The 22,887-nt window shown below is 48.0% G+C and overlaps 1 protein-coding gene and 2 long non-coding RNA genes across 5 annotated transcripts; 1 reads left to right on the forward strand and 2 right to left on the reverse strand.

Annotated features, from left to right (window-relative positions):
• Positions 1 to 627: 627 nt before the first annotated feature.
• LOC123021732 (heart- and neural crest derivatives-expressed protein 2) lies at positions 628 to 5,664 on the reverse strand. The gene is made up of 2 exons (XM_044426775.1): positions 5,065 to 5,664; positions 628 to 1,052 (listed from the first exon to the last, which is right to left on the reverse strand). The coding sequence occupies exons 1-2, from the start codon at positions 5,662 to 5,664 to the stop codon at positions 954 to 956; spliced, it is 699 nt and encodes a 232-aa protein (XP_044282710.1). The 3' UTR covers positions 628 to 953.
• An 879-nt stretch (positions 5,665 to 6,543) lies between these two features.
• Positions 6,544 to 14,184, forward strand: LOC123021731. 2 transcript variants are annotated; one of them, XR_006414393.1, is made up of 4 exons: positions 6,544 to 6,660; positions 7,367 to 7,432; positions 10,810 to 12,225; positions 14,057 to 14,184. It is a non-coding gene; the product is annotated as an uncharacterized LOC123021731 (long non-coding RNA). The 2 variants fall into 2 exon arrangements; XR_006414392.1 differs by having other exon boundaries at positions 10,810 to 12,312; positions 14,057 to 14,160.
• LOC123021730 lies at positions 14,110 to 18,983 on the reverse strand. 2 transcript variants are annotated; one of them, XR_006414391.1, is made up of 3 exons: positions 18,271 to 18,973; positions 17,131 to 18,219; positions 14,110 to 14,349 (listed from the first exon to the last, which is right to left on the reverse strand). It is a non-coding gene; the product is annotated as an uncharacterized LOC123021730 (long non-coding RNA). The 2 variants fall into 2 exon arrangements; XR_006414390.1 differs by having other exon boundaries at positions 17,131 to 18,983.
• Positions 18,984 to 22,887: the final 3,904 nt, after the last annotated feature.

The following is a 22,887-nucleotide window of genomic DNA, read 5'->3' on the forward strand; positions in this document are numbered from 1 at the left end:
TCCGCTTCGAAACGGTAAAGAAAGTTCTCTTTTGCTTCCCCGGGGAGAACCTGCACTCAGAATAGATGAGCAACGAAAGCGCTACAGAGTTCAGGGTCCTTTCCCAGGTAGCCCTCCAAAGGATCACCTTTTAGATGTCACCTTGATCATTCCCCTCCAAATATTATGCATACCACAACCTCTCTGTCTCTGTCTCTCGGAGAGATTGTGTTTAAAAAATTTTTTTGAGACATAAAGCGTCAGATTTGCATTTAGTAAAAAAAAAAAAACCCAAACACACAGTGGTTTATTGAATACTTACAGCATTTACACCTTTCAATATTAATTCAACTCCACGGATTATTATAATTATTATTTTAATTTTAGGTTTTGCTTCCTTAGGGAGGACCGAAGTGCACATTAACAAAGAGCTGTTCGAACAATCTCTTCCGACCATTGAGCGACCACAAGGAAAAGGCAGAACAATGAAGTCCCATCTCAGCGCAAGACACAGCAATCTCGGGGAGGGATAGGCGGGGGGGGGGCGGGGGCGGGGGCGGGACGGGACTGTTTTGATCTGAGCTTCCCATCCACATGTTCATCCAACAGGGCAAGTATTAAACATATACACTTCACATAACACACTAATGCCTTCAAGATTATTATTATTATTATTATTTCGTCCCGTGTGTTCTATACAAACAAAGCAAAATAACATTCATGGGAGGGGGAAAATAACTAGCGAGACCACACGATCCCTTACCACGCCGGAGTTTTCCTCTTCATATATTCAAATATGGAATGCTTTTCTTCCAAAGATCCACATTTTGAAAGGGGAGACTAGGGGAGGGAAATTGCACATAAATAAACCAGACGATTCCAAACAAGAAATAAAAGATGTCCCCAGCTCAGCAACCTCTCCTGAAGTTCCAGCGTCCTCCAAGACATTATTTCCTCCAGTCCTCGCCGCGCTCTCACTGCTTGAGCTCCAAAGCCCACACGTGCTGCGGCCAGCCAGTTCTCCCTTTGGTTTTCTTGTCACTGCTGCTAACTGTGCTTTTCAGAATTTCGTTCTGTTTGGGAAAGGAGGCGAAGAGGAGAAACAAAGAGATTATCGCCCTGCGGTTTCTGGGTCACCTCCTCCCGCCAGCCTCACCTTCGGGGCACAAGGCAGGGAAACATGCCTCGCTCACTTCTGGAGCCGCTTCGCGCGTAGTTCAGGACTGCCCAGCTCTCGCTGAGGCCTCCCGACCGTAGATCGAACCGCAGGCTTTGCCTAACTCTCTCCGGCTGCAGGCGCCCGCAAAGCGGCGTGTGCGCCCTGTGGGGAGGGGGCTTTTCAGTCTTACACAAAAGCTTTTCAGTCTTACGCAGTCTTGCACCTTCTGAACGAGCCTGGGCTGATTCGCAAAGCGCTTGGCGCTGCGGTAGGACCACATACCCCGGAGTACAGAGCACTGAACCCAGGGGAACTTCCGCGTCAACGTGGAGGTAGATGGCAAGCGGGATGGCTCTCTGAAGCGGATCACGAAGAGCGAAGTGCCTTGGAAAGCGAAGCTCTGGGTTCTCCCTCCCTCTCGTTATGAGGGGTATGCCCACGGCTCCGGGTTAAGCGATTTCAGAACCGGCATGATAGAGCCGCAGGTCTGAGCCAAACAGAGCATCAACCGAGCCGCCCGCTCATATTGTGTGTGTGCGCGCACTCATGCGTGTACACACACAAACACACGCACGATGACTCACCAACACCTCCCCTTAAAAACAAAAGCATCTACGGAAACATATTGTAGAGGGACTGTATAATTTCTCCGAATGGCAGGTTCAGACAAATTCCCTGTGACTCTTGCTATGAAATGCATGTATTGTGGAACACACGCCTGAGTCAACATGCAATTTCCCTTCCCATTTTACTTCGCATCCATGCAGTCATTCCCGCCCTCCTCGCAGCACATCTGTATATTATTCACACAAACACTGCATAGAAAACTGATTTCTATAACTTTGTGGATACACGAGCTCCATATGCTTAGCCAAGCTGATTGTAAATGGCTAGATCATGACTAAGAATAAATCTTTGGAAGCTTGGGATGGCGGGGGCTTAATGGGCGGGGGATTCCCCTCTAAGAGCACAGGAAGCCCCTCCTGCAGCCTTCCTGCTTGTCCAAGAAAGTCTGTTCCAAGTCTGTACCACCACCCTCAACGCCACAAATTAAAGAATGGATGGTTGAGCAGGGTATAAAAGGCTTACTCCAAGGCAGATCCCTGAAAAAATTGCGGCGCCCCGATCATAAACACTTCTGCCTCGGAAACCACATTCCATGGGTTTTGGACCTAGCTTAACAGGTTTAGGGCCCAAACTTCACGGACTGAGCCCAAACAGGTATAGGGTGCAAGCTATGCCGGGAAATGTAGGGCCTTTTTTCTGTTTCAACATGCAGAGGACTGCAGCCTTACAATATCCATTGAATAATATTGCATATGAGTGGGATTTGAGCCCCAAAATAATCTTAGTTCCTTTCCTTAGTTCGGTGGGATCTTTTTCTTTTTGTGTATAGTATATACTCAGATTCTTTTTGACCCCAGTCTACAGTGCTCCACCTTTCCTACGGTCACACATTGCACTATTGCATTTCCAAATAGCCCATTGTTTTCAATGGAAGATACTTCCTAAGGCTTAATCTCACTGCCTGAAAAAATGTGTGGAGGTTTAGTTGGGAAAAGAAAATGTATTCCGAGTGTTTGAGTTCAGGATTGTTCGCATGATTAACCATTCTAATGCGAATTGAGATTCAAAGTCCTGCAGAGAATATTGTCTTCCCAGTCATCCTTCTCAAACATATTTAAGGAAGAACATCAGCAGAAAATTTGAGGTTATTATAACCTGGTTTCCCCATGTGATTAATTAGGTTTTACTCTGTAGGTTAATTCTTGGCTTCCAAGAAGATAAAAGGTCGGATATTTTGAATTATTGGTAGAGGAAGGGGCCGCCCCTTAACAGGCATTTGAACGGTAGACTGTATCCTGCATTAAGCGAACTGGTGCGCACACGGAGAGAATCGAGGTCCCTGGATTATCTCCGAAAAGGGGTGATCGTTGGAATTGAGTTGAGATCAGATCTATTGGATCTGAATGCTTCTGCGCGAATGTGTAACTAGGGTTTAGCAAAGCCCTCAGTACTGCAACACATGATTTGCAGATTTCAGCGGCGAGGAAGAAGAAACCCGAACACACCGGCCGGTGTCATAAATCCGAAATCTTGCAACTGGGTCTGCAGTCTGGGATTGCGTCACTGAAATGCCACTGATGTTGTGGGACTGCTTACCCCTCCCCTATCCCAGAAAATGCCTTTTGAGACGATTCATAGCCCCCCCCCGCAAGTTTTTGGACGGAACTCAGGATCTCTGCGGGGCTTTGCCGACTGGGGGATCAATCCACGACTCCCTCATTACAAGGCGTTCCTTTCCTTTTGATTTTAAAGGCAGCGCTGCGAAATTTGTGAGTTGTGGACTGTAAAACTGACAGCTTCATCCACGGACTGGAGCGAGGACATTTCCGGTCCGACCCGAGACTGGGTAAGAGCGAAATCCATGAATTTAATCGGGCATGAATGTTTGTCGTTGACATCCACGGGCCGAAACAAGAGCGAGAACGGCCGGTTGTCTTCCCACTCCCAAGACCGCAGCCACTCGGATCACAAAGAGTTTCTCTCTCCGCCCCCATCCCCACCGCCAGGAGATTCCTCTTTAAGCAGGCCTCTTTGCATTTCCTTGAGATTCCCTGGAAGCGCGTTTAGGATCGAGATGGGCAAGGACGCTCCGGGACTGCTTCGGTCTTACTTGACCTAATGTTTGTTGCGTGGATCCCTGCCTATAATGCCTTCATGGCTGCAGCGATCCTAAAAGCTCTTCCTTCGAAATAGGAGCGCGTTCACCGTCAATGAACGAGGTTTAATTTCCAAGATCATGCGTACCCCAAGAAAGCCTCAAACGAAAACAAACTGCACTAAACTCAGTGGGGAAATTCACCAATTCAGTATTTTTCGAAGGGCCCCTGCAGTTTATACAGCAAATGGTGAAGGCGCAGGGGACGGATATAAACTTCTTCCTTTGATACCGCCCCCTGAGGCCTTCCCTATACTTTCTGATTAATGATTATTAATAACAATGATAATATTAATAATGAGCGGTATAGTAGACCTTCCTTTCAAATAGAGGGGCGTGACTATGTATCTAGAATCGACTAGTTCCCAAACCTATTGTCCTTCCATCTAGAAACATGCGGACCGAAAGGTCGCTGCGAAAGCAAATTACGCGTCGGACAGAGCACTACTGGACAGAACCCCAGCTCGGTTCTGGGGAAAGTAATGGGATTTCTGGGACAAGAGGTCGTGTTTAAACGGGAGTGTGGGAGGCCGGGGACTCCACTGCCTTTAGAATACTTCCCTGGAAATAAGGCCGGCTGAAATCAGTGTCCCAACACAGCCCCTCTCACATTAAACGTCCCCCCGTGAGCGAAGCTGCACGCTCCTCGAGGGCTTGGCACTCGTTCAGTTCACACGGCTCCGGTCCGCGGAACTCGGTTCCAGCGAGGAGCGCTTAGACGCTGCTTTTCCGTGCAACAAGCCCGAGCGCCAAACGCGAGTTCTAGCTCGGCAGTGGAAGATCCCGGCCGCCGTGGATGCTCCAGGGCCTTCCTTCACCGGCCGCGAAATGGGATAAGCCATCCCCGTCGCTTCGCCTCCCCCACCCGCGGCTCCTTTCCCGCGTGGGGCCCTGTCCCGCGCGCCCGGGACCTGCCCTGGCAGCTCCGCCGCGCGTTCCCCACCGGACGGAGGCGGGCCCAGCCGCGGGGAGGAACAGCCCGTCCCCTGCGGTCCCGGGGCGCACCTCCAGGGCTGCGCTCGGTCTCCCAGGCTCGGAGGACGGCGGCCCGAGTCCCTGCGGCGCGCCCTGGAGGAGGCCGGCCTACCCGTCCCCGGCGTCGGGGGCTGCGCGCCGCGCGCCCTCCCCGCTCCTCCTCGCGCCACCCTCCCCGGACCGGCGGCGGCGGCGGCGGCGGCGGGCGGCGGCGGCGAGCACTACTGACCAGCTCCTTCTTCCTCTTGTCCTCCTTGACGTCGGTCTTCTTGATCTCGGCCTTGAAGGCCTCGGCCTCGCCGTTGGCGTCGTCCTTGGCCAGCAGGTCCATGAGGTAGGCGATGTAGCTGGTGGCCAGGCGCAGCGTCTTGATCTTGGAGAGCTTCGTGTCCGCCGGCACGTTGGGGATGCACTCGCGCAGCTCGGCGAAGGCGCTGTTGATGCTCTGAGTCCTGCGCCGCTCCTTGCGGTTGGCCGTGCCGCGGCGCTTGACCGGCCGGGGGCCGCCGCCGCCGCCGCCGCCGCCCCCCAAGCCCGGCGGCCCGCCGCCGCTGCCCGGGGGCGGCACGCCGCCCACGTAGTGGTGCGGGTGCTCCAGGCCCGCCGCGCCGTTGGCGTACTCGGGGCTGTAGGAGAGCGCCATGCTGTAGTCGGGCGGAGACATCTCCGAGGGGTGGCTGCTGATCAGCCAGCCGTGGAAGTAGGGGTTCTCCTCGTGGCTGCAGCGACTGGCGGCGGCGGCGGCGGCAGCGGCGGCGGCGGCGGCGGCGAACGGGTAGCCCTCATGGTGGACCACCGGATGGTGGGGGAAGCCCCCCACCAGGCTCATCGCCGGGCCCCCGGCCGCCCACCACCCCCGATCCTGTCCCCTGGATCTCAGCTCCCGAGAAGACGGGCCCCCGCCTTCGGCTGGCCTTAGCACAGGGCGGTCGCCATGGGGTGGGCGCTGCAGAGTCCCCGGAGCCCTCCGAGGGCAGGATCAGGGCCTCCCTCGGCACTCATGCGGAGCAGCAGGAGCGGGCTGAAGCTGGAAGTAACCACCCAATCCAGCCAGGGCAGGGGGCGCAGCCCCCCTCCCTCAAAAGAGGAGCCCTCCCCCCACGGATAGGTTCGAGCTTCACTGGCTGTCCTTGCTTTGCTTCTTCTCGGCTTTGATGGGGGGAGGGCGAAATAAGTGGGCGCGGAGGGAGGGATGTTTACTTACACCTGCATTTTCTCCGCAAGCCCCCACTCGGCCGAACCGTTTCCCCAAGGTCTGTCCACTTGCTTCTGCTCCCTGCACGGGAAGCGACTCGCTCGCTCGTTATATCATGAAAGATCCCAGCATTTTCCCCTGGCTTAGCGTGGGGGACTAGAACCCACAGAGTCCACCCCTCGGGGAAATCCGAAACTTTCTATTCCTATGGAGGAGCTGCTGAGAAGGATGATGACGACTGTGAAGAAGATGGTGGTGACGAAAAGGGGCAAAAAGAGAGGAATGGAGGAAAAAAACCAGTCGCGTTCAGGATTGCTTTCCAGATTCGGAGGTGCGTAGAGCGCTGGTCGAATTTCCCAGCCTGATCTCCATGTACAGCTACATCTTTAGGGCAGCTCGGGTTAATATATGTCGTCAGAGGTTCTCTCGGCCAATCGGCGACGTCGGGGGCGGGGCTCAGCGCTCTGGGCCATAAAACTTTTTTTTGATCTTCGCGCTGCTAATTGTTCGGCTTCTCTTTTAGGATTGGCTGCCGTTCCTATCCATAATATAATTAAAACAAACGAGGGAAAGGGTCCCCCCCTTCCAGCACCGACAGAGGTTAATGCAAGTATTTAACAATGCTTTGCTGTAAGTATGTCTATGCATGCCGATATTTTGGTTGCTGAAATAGACAGATCGACAGATAGATAATCTAAAATTGCTTATAAATTCGGCTGTACTCTAGATTGCAATAACCTGCATGTATTTCTATAGTGTATGCTGTACTATAAGACCATATTGACTGCCGAAAGTGGTAACAATAGATAATGTGGACGATCAATTTAGTTACATTACATATGTTTACATGCATAATTCTTAAAGAAAAATATTGAAGTGGGACAATATCAGAAAGATTCTTCGAACTGAGATTAGCATTTATTACAGCTTGGAAGTAAACTCCTTTGAAATGAATGAGATGCACTTCCAAGGAAAATGAATTCAGAATCTGAGTGCCACTTAGAAATTATCAGAAATTATCTAACAAAATATTCTTACAGTAGACTATAGTAATGCATTTGCTCCTTTCATCCACTTTGGTCCATTCAGGAAGACTTACAGCCAAGATCTATTGGCTTGTTTATGATTAATCTGGTCTAAAAAGCTTGTTACATGTGGTATATATGGCAAAATTAATGCTCCAAACTAGGAATTGGATGGTGTTGCTTGCAAACCTTTGCTTCTTACAGACACAAACAAATCCATTGCTCAAATGGATGAGAAAGTAATCTTTCAAGAATAATTATGTTTTTCTTTTCCAAAGCAAAATGATGACATCTGAATCCTTTTCTTTCAGTTCTGTGGGTATTCACACGCTCCCTGCCTGAAATAAGTTTCCCTTCGACTTAAGCAGCTCAACAGAGTAAGTAACCAGATCTTATTAACAGCATGTTATGTTATTTTCCCGTTTAGGTTAACAAAGATATAAATATCTCTTTGCATTTTTCTTATTTTGCTATAAAATCACTGCTGCCTATAATAATAGTAATAACTGATCAAAATGCCAAGGCATCATGAAGAAAACAGGTTTCACTTAGGGAGGGGGAGTAATTAAAGAAAGGTTTAAAGGCTGCCCGCTGAAAGCCAAGAGATATAAAAACTTTTGTGCCTGTGAGATGTTGAACACATTCTAACAGGAAAAGGGATTCCAACCTGCTTTTCATTGAGAAATTGGTAACTGGAGGTAAGAAACGGAGCAAAGAGTTTCCTGTTGCCTTCCCCAAAGAAGACTCAATAGCTGGGCATTTTTTTTCCAGCCTTGGCAAGAGGACTGCTGGATTTGGAGTAGATTAACATGCAGTTCCAAAAATTGTGGGGAAATCACGTTAACAAACCCCCCAGACCATGAATCCATGAGTGAAATGGGACTTTACTTCTTGCTGCTTCTTTGGCTTAAACCTGAACACTCACAGTTTGCAGATCTCAGGCACAAGCCCTTCTGAGGAATCCAGGTAAACTTTTCATGGGTACCTGATGCTTGGAGAAGAAATGTAGGGACAAAGTTAAGGGTGTCTTTGGAGCATTCAAAATATGTTGCACTTGGACTGGGAGCATGTTCCATCAAACAGGTTGCCCCTTAAACTCAAGTAAACATCTCTTGGTGAGAAATCTTTCAGATTGGTGCCTGCCATATTTGTCTCAGGAATCTTGTTCCTAATTTGAGGCTAAATCCAGTCTTTGCCATATTTTGAGCAGACCCCTTGAAATCTATGGGATTTAAAGCCTTAATTTAAATCTCATAAATTTCAGTGGATGGGCTCCAACTGTGGCACTGTTTGGATCCAAACCGCATCCTATAATGTGTCACGCTAGAGGATGCTCTTTGCTTAAATAGGCTAGGAATAAAAATAACTGCTTGCAGCTTCATCTTGTAGAGATATTAATGTCATATAAATTGACTTAGTTCAGTTGCAATCAAAGTACAGCCTGGGACTATCTCAGTAAGTTCAGTGGGGCTGTGACTACAGTTGCAGCCTTAAGATCAGAGTGTCAGGAATTGTGTGCCCTGACCGATGATCCTGAGATCAGGGCAAACCCCATTTATCTTACTATTAGAATTTTCTTCAGCCAGTCAAACAGAACTCTTCATATCAGAGTTAGACTTGAGCTTGTGCTGGCACATTCATGAATGGATGCATAGCTCAGTCAAGCAGCAGCAATTTAAATAAAGATCCACATAGCGGAAGTATAATGGATATACAAATAGAATGCATCTGAATATGGTAAAGAAATGTGCAGATCTCTTTCAAGATCTTGGTGCATACAAATCCCAAATTCTCTCCTGGTTAGATATTCTTCTCATACAACGATTAAATATAGTGAGTGGAATTCTAATTATTTACAGCCACATGAGAATTGTGCCATGGTTTTCAATGGAGCTTGGATTGTATTCAATTAATGTGAAGGATGACTGTCAGGAAAGGAGTCCGGATGGGGAAATCAGAGCCTCCCTCGGCAGTCCGGCTAAAGCCAAGCATTCGCTTTAATTCCGATTTCCCGATTAAGCTAATTGGCACCCCGATCCTAAAGGCGTTTACTTGGAAGTAAAACCTGCACTGTTTTCGGTGGTCTTGCAATAAACGTGCTCAATCCAGCTTAATATTGGCTCCCAAATACTACTTTGCAATCCTGAATGCAACCTTCCTGGAGAGCAAGTCCCCTTGAACGAAGCTCGGGGGACTCCCTTCCTCGCGAGGAAATGCCCTTTGTTTTAGGACTGGGATTGCTTGCATTAGGAGCTCAGTCGGACTCTGGGAATCCGGCTGTCCGAGGCTGAGCGGAGCTGCTTGCCGGAGAGCGCGGGGTGGCTGGCGGAGGGGCGAGAACAACCCAGCCGTCTGCTTAATAATGCCCTCGCTTGCAGTCGGATGATACATCCCGCGTTCGTCTATCTGTCCGGAAAGAAATTAGGACTTCTCAGAGGACTGGAGGAAGCGATTTCTTTCGCAAGTATTTTTCGCTCGCAATTAAAACTGGGCTCCCTCGCGCAGCCTTAGGACATGCCCAAGCGCAGGGCGGAAAAACTTCTCAGCGCCAAACCGCTGCAGCTGGTTCCCTCATCTCTTCGGGGAGAAAAGCCCTGGCAAGCAAAGGGCTGAGGAAAGGCGAGCGGAACTCGTGCATCAGAGGGGCAAACTGCAAACGGCTTATTCAGTAGAGGAAGAGGAGAAGGCCATTCCCTTCTCGGTATTCGCAGTCAGGGGCCCTTCACGCACCACTGTCCGTGGGCTTCTTGATTTGCTTTCAGAATGTGTTGCTTTAGTTATCCTGAAACCTCCAGGCAGACTCGTCCGAGCAGGATCGGTCTCCCCGCCCCCAAAGCTACCTCCCGCTTTTGATCCTCTCCTTTGGAAAACTTTCCTTCAATTTACTCCAACTAACCAGTCCCACCCGCCCCCGAATTTCGTATGTGCTTTCCATTCTGTTCAAATCCTAAAAGCCCGAACTGGAAGCCTCAGAAACCAGTAACGCTGACTTCCCACTGAGGCAGACTTTGTGGGTCTGAACAAAATAACAACGGTATTCCGAGTTTTAAAGGATTCGCATTTGGAGTGTTTGCTGTGTGTGCCTGCGTGTGGGATTTCTTAGTTCCATAAACTATTGCTTCTTACAAACCATGAACGGAGTCTCTAGTGCATTCATGGTAGCAGCTCACTGTATAATAAAAAGCCTGTTAAGATGAAATAAAATTTCCTGCACGCATTTAGAGTGCTTAAATTTCACTGAAGCAAATGGCAAAGTTACAGAGCAATCTTCTGCATGTCAGCTCAGAAGTAAGTCTCATTGAGTTCAACCGGGCATCCTGCCAAGTCAGTGGGCACAGGGTGGCATTCTTAAGCAGTTTACCCACCTGTGGGGTCAGAGTCTGGGGGAACTAAATGAATTCTGAGTCCTCTGCTGCGGATAGTTGTGCTCAGGACTGTGTTGCCAACTACTTTCAATTCCAGCTGGTCAGCTTGTTGGAATGAAGGAAGGTCAGTTATGATGTATACACTAAAACGTACACAGTTACAGATTATGAGACAAGATGGGGGAAAGAAGGAGGGCTGGTGAAAAAAGAGAACATTATAAAAGCAACCGAAGAACAGCAGATGAATTCAAAATTAATGATGGTGAAGATAAAGCAGAGGAAGGCAAAAGAGAGGAAGAGCGAAACTAGGTGTCTTTCTTTGAGCAAATCTGATGTCTGCACACCAAATCAATATACCTGTTTATGAGTCTTTATTTCTTGTCTTTCAGAACCCTTTTTGATCCAATGGCTAGCCAAGCCTTGCCTGAAGCTTGGGGTGCTTACAAACTGAGTGCAAAAGTCACCTGAAAGAAGCCCCAGACATTGCTGGCTGGATCTTTCCTGTGGGCCTGGAGAGAGGGAGCCTTGGAGAGAGCCCAGCTGATTATTTGGGCGGGCTGCCCTTCTCCGAGCTGGAAGTCAAAGCGCATCAAGGTGACCCTGCTTCTCTGCGTCCTGGATGTCGGAGTGCTGCTCCCTATCAGAGACTTCTGTGTGCAAGGTGCTGTGCATTTGAAAGTGAAATCCTTCTGCCTTGGCAGTCCCTGCTACCTGCAAATATAGGGTTAGGCTTATATGTTTTACTTTCTAACTTCCCTTAATCCATTTTTATTTTGTTTTAGTCTTTTAAGAAAGGAATTGAAGTTGGGGGAGATACTTTAGTTTCCCTTTAACATTGCAAGATTATATTATATTACAAATAACATGCACAGAAACACACACAATGTATATGAAAGGGACATTGGGTTGTAGGGGAAATGCAGTGTTTTGTAGCTTTTTATTTTTTGGTTTCTTTTACAATTCCAAAGAATGGAAACTTAAAGACTAATAAAATGACACAGGTCAAAGAAGCATGCCACTTTTTTGTATTTTCTGACAAATCAACTCTCATCAGCTTGCTTCAGTCACCTCTGATTTTTAAGGTAGGGATTGACAAATGTGTTTTGATACAATTATTTCAAAGTCTTACAGCAAACAAACAAAAAATGTGTGTGTGGGGGGGATGTACAGGAAAGCAGAAATATATTGTACCATAACAATATTGTTCAGTGCAGCTTTAGCTCTCCAAGATGCAAACCAAGTCCCATTTGCACCCAAAAAACCTTGTGCAAAGCGGTCTTATCCATGCCTATTCAGAAACAAATTCATTCCTTCATTCCTTCATTCCTTCATACTCTGCCCTTCCACCAGGAAAATAGACCCAAGGCGACAATTTCTGCGCCCCCTTTCTCCCACACATGCCTCCTCACCCCTCCCACTTCCAAGCAGCTCACAGATATAATAAAATGAGAGTGACATGTGCAATAGGATTTATGCAGCCACTGCAGCATAATATCCATCTGATAGTTCTGGTTCGCAGTGAGAATAAAAGTTTGTGTTTGGAGGTATAACTGGTCAAACAGAAAAGAGGTTCAGGCACCCGGTCTCCTAATGCAGCCACTGGCTGGTGGCTGTTTTCCCCTCTCACACTCAAATGGAGTTGTCCCTCATGTTTTTGCACCTGGTTTGTCCTTAGAGAATCGTTTGGCCAATGAGCCGGTGAAAGAGCACTCCAGTTTATAAACCGAATCTCCCTGGCACCTAAGATGGCAGTTCTGAGCAAGCCCATTATAGCCACTGGGACCGGAATCCGAGAGTATATGGAGGTGAGCCTCAAGTGCAGTATGCTGGTCGACCCCTCATCCAGAAGAGGCTGAATTGACAGCACTTGAGAAATAAGATCAGTCATTCAGGTATTCATTGGCTTGAAAGTCAACTGCGTGGTCGCCTTAATGAGCCTGTGAATTCTGCTAGAAGGCTCAGAAGGCTGCGTGACCTGTGAGGATTTGCAAGCTGCGGCCAAGGGGTGCGTGTCCTCCCACTTTCACCCGCTCACCCCAGTTGACAGCACTGTGGTTATTTATTGATTTACCAAGATATTTTTTACTCCGCCTCTCTATTGTAATTCCAGTACTCCCCTAGTCCTAAAGTACCTCAGTGCACCCCCCAGTCCTAAAGCTGGAAAAGTATCCCAAGGCTTTCAGTGGAATTTGGCTTGACTTTGTCTCAGGGTTTGGAATGTTTGTGGATAAAGTTCCTTAGAGCAGGTTCTCCTAAACTGCTGCCTGGTGGTTCCTAGTAGCCATATTTATTGATGTGCAGCTTGCTCTTCTCCCAGGTTTCTTTCATTCATTCCAAACGTGGCTTCTTCGGGAGTTCTTTCAGATGACTCCGGATTTACTTCTGATTATTTGGAGAGTGGGGGAGGAATCCGGAAGTGGAACAGCTTCTTCCCCTTAATTCCCAGCTTATCCAGAGTGTTGGATTTAAGATGCTTGCAGGCTTGTGGTTTGCATCCTTACATTTGCTATATTAAACCGATTAGGAGCAATCCAGCGAAAATGGTTGGCCTAAGCCTCCCAGAAATAAGTTCCACTGAAATAGTTGGGAATTACCCCCAAGTCAACTTATGCTTAGGGTAGGCCTAGAGACTGACAGGTTTATTCTTTGAGGGCTGGTATCGTCTTTCTGCCAAGCTTCCCCCTCACTCTCAATTTGAATTATTAATTTATGCAGAAATCAGGGAGTCTTGAAAGCGAGCTGACATCTGGCTGGCTGCATCCTCCCCACCCCCACCTCAGCAGTTCCAGTTACAGAAATTGACCAAGAATAGAAAGGCCTGTTTGTGGGTGGGTGGTAGAAACAACAGGGCAGGCCTTTGCAATACACCGTCAAGGAACTGAAGCTCTTTACTTTTATAGCCTTGCATTTCCCAGCTTTGCCATTCACTAAAAAGCAGGCCTATTTGATGCACAGACTCAAGATGGGTGAGATCAGACTCCATCACCTTGAAATCAGTCCGCACAGTGAACACACACAGTTTCTACATGTCATGGAATTTTGCCTTTTCCTACCTGCTGCCCTCCTGATATTTTGGACTGCAAATCCCATCAGCCCCAGCCAGCATGGTTGATAATCAGGGATGCTGGGAACGGTTATCTCAAGGGTACCAGATTAGGGAAGGCTGCTCTGGTGGAAGTAAGTTTTGTCTTTTTGAAGAATCCTAACAATGTAATACTGTACATGTCTTCTCCCATAGAGGTCAATGGGACTACCTCCTTGGTAAGTGAATATAGACTGCAGCCTAAAAGAGGACAGGCTATTATTGTTTTTGGGATTTTTCTTTCAGATATATGCAGCTCTGACTGCAATGCCATTTTCAAAACAGATGTTATTTATATGGTTTGTTTCTTTCCCTTACTGTTTTGTTGTCATAATGTATGATATATTTTTTAGAACAACATTTCTAAGTTTGCCTTTAGTTTTTTAAAGCCACACCTTGAAAAATGAACAATTCTGTGCTTTTATTGGTATTTGATTCCTTCCCATCTCCATGCCTAATATTCAGAATTTAACAAAAGGTTGAATAGAGGAACCCTGTCAACACCCAAAAACAAACGTGGCATTTAAAGTGTATATTTCATCGGTTTCTTTCAGGGAACTATTCTGGGTATGAATGCTAAAATCAACAGAAATCAGTGAAGCTTGCATCGAATCTCAATCCTAAGAATATTTATTCAGATATAACTTCTGGTTTCACATTCACTAGTACAGGTGTTTTGAGATTACAGCTTTACATTCTGAGAATTGCATCCAAGTAAAGAAATGCAGCATGGGAGACTTCGGCTGGCTGCTGTCCAAGTGCGCACTGGTCGGGAAGTTAACACAAATAGGACTTACTTCTGCGTAAACAGCCATGATGATTGTGGTTGTGCTGGCCATCGACAGCCCTGGAAGAAAACATATTTTCAATTTACCAGCACTTCGTCTGACCAAGAGGAAGCATCAGCCTATGTATTGTCCCAAAGTAAACACATTGCTTTCCAGTAGAATGTACTTCCCTGGGTGCTGTTTCAGGATGGACTGCGCAGTCCCAGTTCGGCCAATGGACTGGAACATCTCCGAGGCGAGTTCCTTGGCTTGGCTGGCTTTTGCCTTGGCAGTCGCCGCCGCCGCCGCCGAGCAGAATGCTGCATCCTTCTGTTTGGGAGCTGCCGCAGAGGTAGTGGGGGAACTAAAGCCCATGTAGAAAGAAACCCCAGAGCGTCCGGCCTGCTTACAGTCATCAGCCGATCTCCGCGAAGGAGATAATCAGACTCTAGCGCAGCCTGGTGCCCTTCAGACCTTTTGGAGGACAACTCCAAACATTCCTGACCTTTACCTTTGCTGACTGCAGAAGACGGGAGGTGAGGTCCCAAACATCCGGAGAGCACCAGGTTGGAGAAGGCACTTTGTAATCTCGATGGACAATACAGCGGAGTGAGCCTGCTTAGAATCGGCCCGTAAGGCAGTGGTTTCAAACGCAGTCAGGGGGACGTGGACTGCTTGCTTAGAGTCTGGGGTTAAAGGACGCCACAAGTTACGGCTCCGTCAGAGTTCTCGGACGCGGGCTTTCTGAAACATGTAAAACAACCCGCTGCCTGCCCTGCGGACCAAAGGAGGGCCCCTTTCTCAGGGGTGATCTCCTTGCGAGGCGCTACCCAGCCCTTTGGGTCAAGAGTCAATGGCACGGGGCTCGCCTGGTGACCTCAGGCCAGTCTGCCTTTCTTAGCCTAACCTGCCTCCCAAGGAGGATAAACTGTAAAGCGGAGGAAATGCAGCCTGCAGCCTCGAGTGCCCTCTGCGAACCAAGGGAGCCGCCCTTGTCCTTGGCTTTCGTGCGTCCAGGATAAAACGGGTGTGGGGGATCCTGTACGCTACCTTGAGCATAGCAGGGAACCGCGGGCTAAGCAATGAAACGATCCCCGGGTAAAGAGGGCATCGCTTCGTCTGTTTCAAGGTCTGCCATAGGATAGCGTAAACATGGAGTATCGGCCCCATTCTAGCACCCGGCTCTAGGCTTATAAGGGCTGATTTTTATTCAGTGCTGGCAGGAACACAGGCAGGTGAGGCAGCCTCTGCGGAGGTGCGCGGCACCGGCTCCTTTGCAGTCCTGGAGACAGTTGCGCACGGCCAGCTTTTATGAAAGCAATACCCCCTTGTGGTTGCAGTGCAAATGGAAGATTGCCTCCACCTTCCTCTGCCAGCGTCACTGCGGCTGTAAGAGCTGCACGGCAGCAGAAATGCTGCCCCCCCCAGCCCCCCCCCCACCCGCACCCCGCTCGTGGCATCTCCTTGGCGCTCAGGTCCTCACGACCCCGGAACTGCAGAAGGCGATAGGGCCGCGACCAGAAAAGGAAGAGAGGGCAATCCTAGCTGGAGCTATCGAATTGCCCCGTGGATCGAACAAGGCCCGGGTGGTGGGATCCAGTGCAAAACGTGGGGAATCGCCAGAGTTGGAGACGGTGTTCTGTGTGGAAATACGGCGAAGCTATTGTTGGCTGGGGATTACGGGAGGTCGGTGGCTGTTAAGCTGTTGGGGAAGGCGCTTTAACATGCATGACATGTTGTCGAGGGAATCATTTCCTCGATTTGGAAAACTTGCCCAGGTGGTTTCACGTTTTATTAGTTGCCTTTAAAGACCGGTCGAGTTTAGGAGTCAGACTACCAAATATGGGGCGCGATTGAGTCAGAAACGAGCATTTTTTCCGTGTTATTTTTTTACAGAATTGCTAAGCACCTGCCTAAATTTCTACCGGAGTTGCCCCGGGTGATTAGCTAGCTCATTTTTAAGTGCATTTGTCTTGTGACGTCAGATGAGGTCAGTCTCTTCTGGATCCAAGCCGGGCTTCTGGAACGTGGGGAACCAAATCCTAAGATAGTCAAATCTCAACGCGTGTTGAATTCATCTGGTCGCTTGCTGAGCGTAGTCCTATGCACGTTTACTCAGAACCAAGTCCCATTGAGTTCAATGGGGCTTATTCCCAGGAAGCCGATCGGGGATTGCAGTTTCAGGACTGGTCTGCCTGCCACAACATAGGATTTTTACCAAGTAAAGTAAGGGGGAAAAAAAGTTGGATTTTAAGCTAAAGTGAACGACTTTTGCAAAAGTTGTGTATAATGCGCAACACTCACACCGTGCCAGAAAGGTGTCGGTGTGCATGTATTTGTATATTCAACCTCCCCTCCTCCCCCCCCTTTCCCTCCCCTTTCCCTCCCTCTGTATCTAAACGTAATTGATCTGGCTGAGTGAGGCCGTTTTGGTAATTTGGATATACCAAGTCTCCAGATAATGACATATAATCAGACTTCAGGTCACTTGGTCATTCTCTCATGACAAACCCCTCCTGCGCTCTCTGATCTGCTTTCAAACTAAATTTCACACAAACAAATAAAGCAAGACAGGAGCAAATTCTTAGAGCACACACACGCCCGGGCATAGAGGGTATTGGGGTGGGGGAGAGGAAGAAATATTAGGAAACTCTGCTAATAGAGCATAGTAAACATGCTCTCTGATGGGTTGGGGGTGGGGGAATATACCGGGTTTAGGAAAGAACATCTTATCATGAAGAGAGTCATTGTGTACAAAAGGCGAAGGGGAAAAATGTTCTGGCTCATGTTAAAAATGACATAAATTAAAATAAAAATAATTACAAACAGAAAATGTCATAACATAAACACAGGGGGCTTACTGGAAAAGCGGGCAGGCAGCAGACGTGTTGGGAGACCTTCCCTTCTCCGCGCTCGCCTGCGCGTCCTCCTTTCCGGCCGCTGGGAGCGAACGGCTGAGCCCGCCGAGCGCAGCCGGGCAGATGCTGCTGGAGACGAAACCCGCATTTATTTTATGTATTCGCAGCTGGTGCGTGTGGAAACTGCCTGCTGGGGGAGCGACTGCCCCTTTGCCCCTCCTCCTCCTCCTCCTCCGACCTGGCCCTGGCCCTGGCCCTGGCCCAAACACACGTAGCGTGTAGAAGCCCAGGCTTCATGTGTGCGGGGAATAAGAATAAGAAAGGAAGTGCGTGGGAGATCGGCACAATCATGGCTACAAACAGCACACTGGGAAAACGGCCTTTGTGGTCCTTTATGGCTGTGGGTGAGATTCTGTACCCCCCACCTCTAAGGAAGCCTCACTGAAAAGAATGGGACTTACTTCGGAGCAGATACGTATAAGACTAGACTCCATGTTACATTGCATACGATTATACCCTATATTGCAGGACTGAAAGCCAGCATGGCACAGTGCTTAGAGTGTTGGTCTGGAAGGGGAGAGATCTGGGTTCAAGTCCCGTCCTGGCCTCGAAGCTCGCGGGATGACTTGGGTTAGTCACTGCCTTTCAGCCTAAGCTACCTCAAAGGGTTGTTCTGAAATAAAATGAGCAGAAGACGATCGTGTAAGTTGCCCTGGGTTCCTTGCGAAAGGGAAAAAGGTGTGATATAAATTGAACAATAGCACTGTGGCGATCCTAAATGCATCTGTTCAGAACTAACCAAGGCTGCGATCAGCGCACAGTTGTCCAGGCACTCATTCAGTGGGGCTTCTTTCTGAGCAGACGCAGTCACATTTGCCTGGAAGTAAGCGCCAGTATATGCAGTACGTGTCACATCTGAATAAGCATCTAAAGGAATGGACTGATACTGCTGCATCCTAGCATGAGTTAACCCGGGAAATAACTCACTTTGTCAGGTGATCATACACCACACAGGGTGCGACAAGGTGAGAAACGAATGGTCCCAAACTGAAATTCGGAATGGCATAGCACCGCCTTTCTCAAGGTGGTGTCCTCCAGATGTGTCAATGGGACTTGAAGTCCTACACATCTGGAGAACACTACCTCCAGGAAGACTGACAACGCATCAGTAATCAAGACTGAGATTACATATATTTATATTCAAAATATTAGATATAAGTGTCCTTACAACATGATTTCTCATGTTGCCTCTTCATTTTGTGTAGAGACTCTTTTCAAATGGTTGTGAATTAAAATTCTAGGGGAATGAAAACTTAAAACGAAACATGCTTTTTGGATTGTGCCTTAATTTAATTTAATAAATCGATAGATGTTCTCATTGCTGACAACGTCTGAGCTCATGTAATTTTACTATTCTGATAACTCTCCCTTTTTGCTCATTACAGCATCTCCACATGGTCCAAACCAGATGGAAGGGGTTTAAACAAAATAGGCATTAAGGGTGTAATCCTTTGCATGATTAAACAGGAAAAAATGCCTCACAATTCCCAATGCTGGGACCTGTTGATTTTTTTTTTCTGTCTACACTTGCACAGGATTGGGTCTTAACTCACTTTGTAACACATGACATCACAATTCTGAGGATACAGCATGGAAAGAAGTCTCATGACTTACAATCACAGATTTAGGGTGCAGACATATACTTTGCTATGGAAAAGCAAATTATAGAAATGAATCCTAAGGTTCATAAGTCTTCCACTACTAGAGGAAAAAGCTGAAACGAAACAATCCTTACAATGTCATGAGCCCACAGCCACAAATAATACAAAAGAGAGATTCGGATGACATACACTGTTCAGGCTGCTAAGTTCCAGAGAATAGCATCCCCACCTGAGGGAGAGCAGGATCAACATGTTCTTGATTGAAATAGACCAGGTTTGCTCCGATAGACAATGCCAGGGCACGCCTATGTCTGCCTGCTCAGAAGCCAGCCCCATCTGATTCAGTGGGACTCACGCCTGGGTAGGTATTAGAGGATTATAAACTTAGTAGGCTGTTCTGCCTGCTTATGTTTGGTTACCCCTGAAAGAGAACCTATTTTGCTCCTACCGGTGAACTGCTTCTGCCAACGCTGACAAGTAAAGAAAGAAGTAGAATTCGGATTGCTGTGGTGGGCCCAGAGAGCTGTGCCCATCGGGTGGTACAGACATGCTTGAGATAAAGAAATATGTAGCAAAGGCCAGGGGAAATCTCTTTTGAATGGCAGTGCATTCAATGCAAAGGCAGAATGACTGTGGTACTTCCCACACCCTGGCTTACAAAACTCCATCCGAAATATTACCGCTTCATATCATATCTGCGCGAACAGCGCAGCCTCAGACTACACTTCCTGTAAATTGAACTACTGTGTCTTGTCAGAGCCAAGGAGCGGCAGGTTTTTTCCGCAGAGAGACGCATGCCTAGTCAGAGATTCTGATAGCGCTTCCCCCGTTTCAACCATTCGAGCAACGTCGAAACCCTAACAGCAGCCCCCTGTGTACGCATCAGGAACAGGTCCCATCGAACTCAATGGGGTTGACTACCCGGCACTTTCCTGTGTCCTGGTGTATTTTGGATTTATGACGCTGTGCGCAGAGTCTCTCTCATCGGATTAGAGCAGTCGGTGGCGCAATCCCTTATCTGCTAATTCAGAAGGAATTCCTATCGAGTTCAGTGGGGTTCCTTCCAAGCACATGGGTACAGCCCAAGGTTTAATGTACATTTACACTGACAGGAAGGTTTAAAAGACTCTAAAGGCCAACCGCGAGGAGGAGGAGGAAGGGGAAAGTTACTCGATTAAAGACTGCGATCCTAAAGACAGCTAGAGGTCAATTCGCGAAATAAAGGATTGTGGATTAGCTGGTTGCACGGAAGCCATTCAAGAGCAAGTAGTCTGAAGAAGCTGGGCACCGAACTACCTTTAGGTGGCAATGCTGCAACCTCACCGGAGAGATCATCCTGTTGCATGTCAATGGGCTTACTTTCCAGTAGAAATGCACTGAGAGATGACGAGGTGTCGGGACTGGTGCGCTGAGCTGCACCGTCTCTGCAGCGGGCCAAGCGCTTGCTTGCCGCTAGAAGAATCCTAAATGGGAATCGATAGTCAGGTTAATCGTCGTAAAACGACACGTTCCGTTTGATCATCCTTCTTATCAGAGCGATAAGCGAACAAAGCCCGCCGTTCCCCTTGATGGATTCAAAATACACTAGGAGACAGGAAAGGGACTTCCGGTGCAACCTTATACCCATTTACCCGGGGCTAAACCCCACTGAACCCCATAGGGCTTGCTTCTGAGTAGATGGATAGACAGAGCATGCTATTAGCGTTCGGACATTCCTGAAATTGTTGGAAAATAAGTCAGGGAGTGAATGACCTCCGACGGGAAAAAGCTCCCAGCACGCATTGGTATAGGACGGAGTGGCTTCTTGGGAAATAACCTCCTTCAAACCGTGTTTCCTTGCCGAGGTGGCGCGAGCATCTTCACAAGATCAGAACTCCTTATTTTGAAGAGTTACTTCGAAATGCTCACCACGGAACTGGCTGCTGCCCTGAGTGGAAGTAAATCAGCAACATACAGTAAAAACGCAGGAGGCATGTTCTAAATAAAGTGACCTCGATTAATTGTTCCAACCCTTTCTCAGCGTTCAGCTGCACCCGCCCTAAGCACTCTGATAAAAACAAGCATCACCCAAACTTCTTAATGATTTCTGTGTTTATTTGTTTTATTATATTTATATAGCCAAGGTGGCTTGCATAGATCTCCTCCTCTTCTCAAGCTTATCCTCACAACAACCCTGTGAGGCAGGTTGGGCTAAGAGTCCATGACTGTCCAGTTGGAAGAAAGACTGTAGTGTCATTTCAACTTTAGCATTGCTGTTATAAACCCTGCTTGGCCCTCCAATACCCACTCCTTGAAAGAATGCCAACCATCTACCAGTAAATCCATCCCTTCACAATAGAAACAGAGTAAGGGAACCTGAATGCAAGATCAAACACTATACTTTTAGGTGAAGAGGTGAGGAGGGATGAGTTTTGTGTTTAAGTTCTTCAGAGACACCCAAGGATGCTTAAACAAATCTGGAAGTATTACCCCTCTAGTACTAGATGTATGGAGACAGGTGAGGTATGGCTACTCATTGGTGTGGGGAATTCTAGGTGTGTACTTCTTTCATCCTACTGGGGCACAGGGAGCTGCCTCCTAAGTCAGACCGTTGGCTCATTACCTCCTGACTTGAGAAGGTCTTGCAGATTCTGGATGGAGAAGAGCTATACTGGAGCTTTTGCAGATTGTATGTTCTACAAGAAACTCTGGCCTTCTCTATATGTCTAAGAAACAGCAATGCGTCTGACGGCAGCCTAAAAACTAAGACTGAAATCCTATACACATTTACCTCACTAAAATGCACATTCACTTACTTTTGAGCGGAAATAGATGGGACTGTGCTAGAAGAAAGTTTATGCCACAGTAAGAGTGCAATCTTACTCTCAAATGAATGATGAAGAATTATACTTCAAACTCTCTGTATATGTTAACATATCTTTAACCCCTTTCCTGGGAGTATGTCCCATTGAACACAATAATACTTATTTCTGAATATAGGATTGCCCCAGAAATGTGTTTAAGGCAGTCTTCTCCAACATGGGACCCTCCAGAGGTGTTGGACTACATCCCCCAGCACCCCCAGCTAGGCACGTCAGGAAGGGAAGGTATCGGGTAGGGCTGCTTTAAGTGGGCGCAAAACACCCAGTTGATTCCGCTGCAGTTAACTCCACAGCTCCCCTCTGACGGGTCTTGTGTATTCCAAAGCAGAGGGAAGGCGTTGAAGTCCAATCCAGATTTTAAAAACCCTTTACATGACCCTCCCGCCCTGATAGGGTCTCAATCTAGACTAGGCATAGATGCTAAACCAAGAATATGGAGCCAGGTATCCTGTCTATATTTTGGACTGCACCTCTCATAATCCCTTCTGGCTGGCGAGGGCTGATGAAAGCTGCAGTCTAAAACATCTGTATGGCACCAAGCTGCCTACCACATGAGAGACACACGCTTGAAGGAATGCCTGCTCTGCTTCTCAGCCAGGCCCCGCGCTCTTCCACACCCTCACGTTATCTAGGCGCGCAAGGAATGAGCACCAGGCTCCTGTTGCTGAGGGCCTGTTAATCCCTCCTGCAGTCTCCACACAGTCAGAAACATTCTCAGGCAGCTGATCCAACTGGGCGGCTTAGCTGGGTCTGTGCGGAGCAGGATCTGAGAGGTGCCCGGTATTGGTTAGTATTCTGCACAAACAAGCGGAGAAGCCCTTTCAGCCAGGAATGTGTCCCTGCAGCCAGTCAAACATTCTTCCCGACACGATCTGAATGTGTGCACTGCACGTAGTGGCCAATGTGCCTGTGTTAGCACATGCCGAGGCATAGTCACTCAGATGGCATCCTGAGTGAACCAACATTTGGGCAGTAATGAGGGAGAGAGGTATTTGCAGTCAAACTGTAACCCAGCATGCTTTGTTTTTGCAATACAAATCCACTGTAGAAATAATCTTATTAAGCCTACTGTATGAAAACTCCCTTAAAATGAATATATCTCTGACCTATTGTAGATCTTGTATTTTCATTAATGATACAGGAAATGGTGTGCATGTATATGTGTAGGGGACTCCCCTATTTTAAGTATCCCTTGCGCAATCCGGCTTAGGTTTTGTATCTGAATTATAGAAATGAGG

The sequence above is a fragment of the Varanus komodoensis genome, unplaced genomic scaffold (assembly GCF_004798865.1).
Source record: "Varanus komodoensis strain SLA01 unplaced genomic scaffold, ASM479886v1 scaffold180, whole genome shotgun sequence".
NCBI classification, from domain to species: domain Eukaryota; kingdom Metazoa; phylum Chordata; class Lepidosauria; order Squamata; family Varanidae; genus Varanus; species Varanus komodoensis.

Bases quoted from the DNA above. Each gene is read 5' to 3' on its own strand.
- LOC123021732 (XM_044426775.1), bottom strand. From the start codon at position 5,664: ATGAGCCTGGTGGGGGGCTTCCCCCACCATCCGGTGGTCCACCATGAG. The intron at 1,053-5,064 runs GTCAGTAGTGCT...TTTCCCAAACAG, and splicing joins ACAAGAGGAAGAAGGAGCTG to AACGAAATTCTGAAAAGCAC.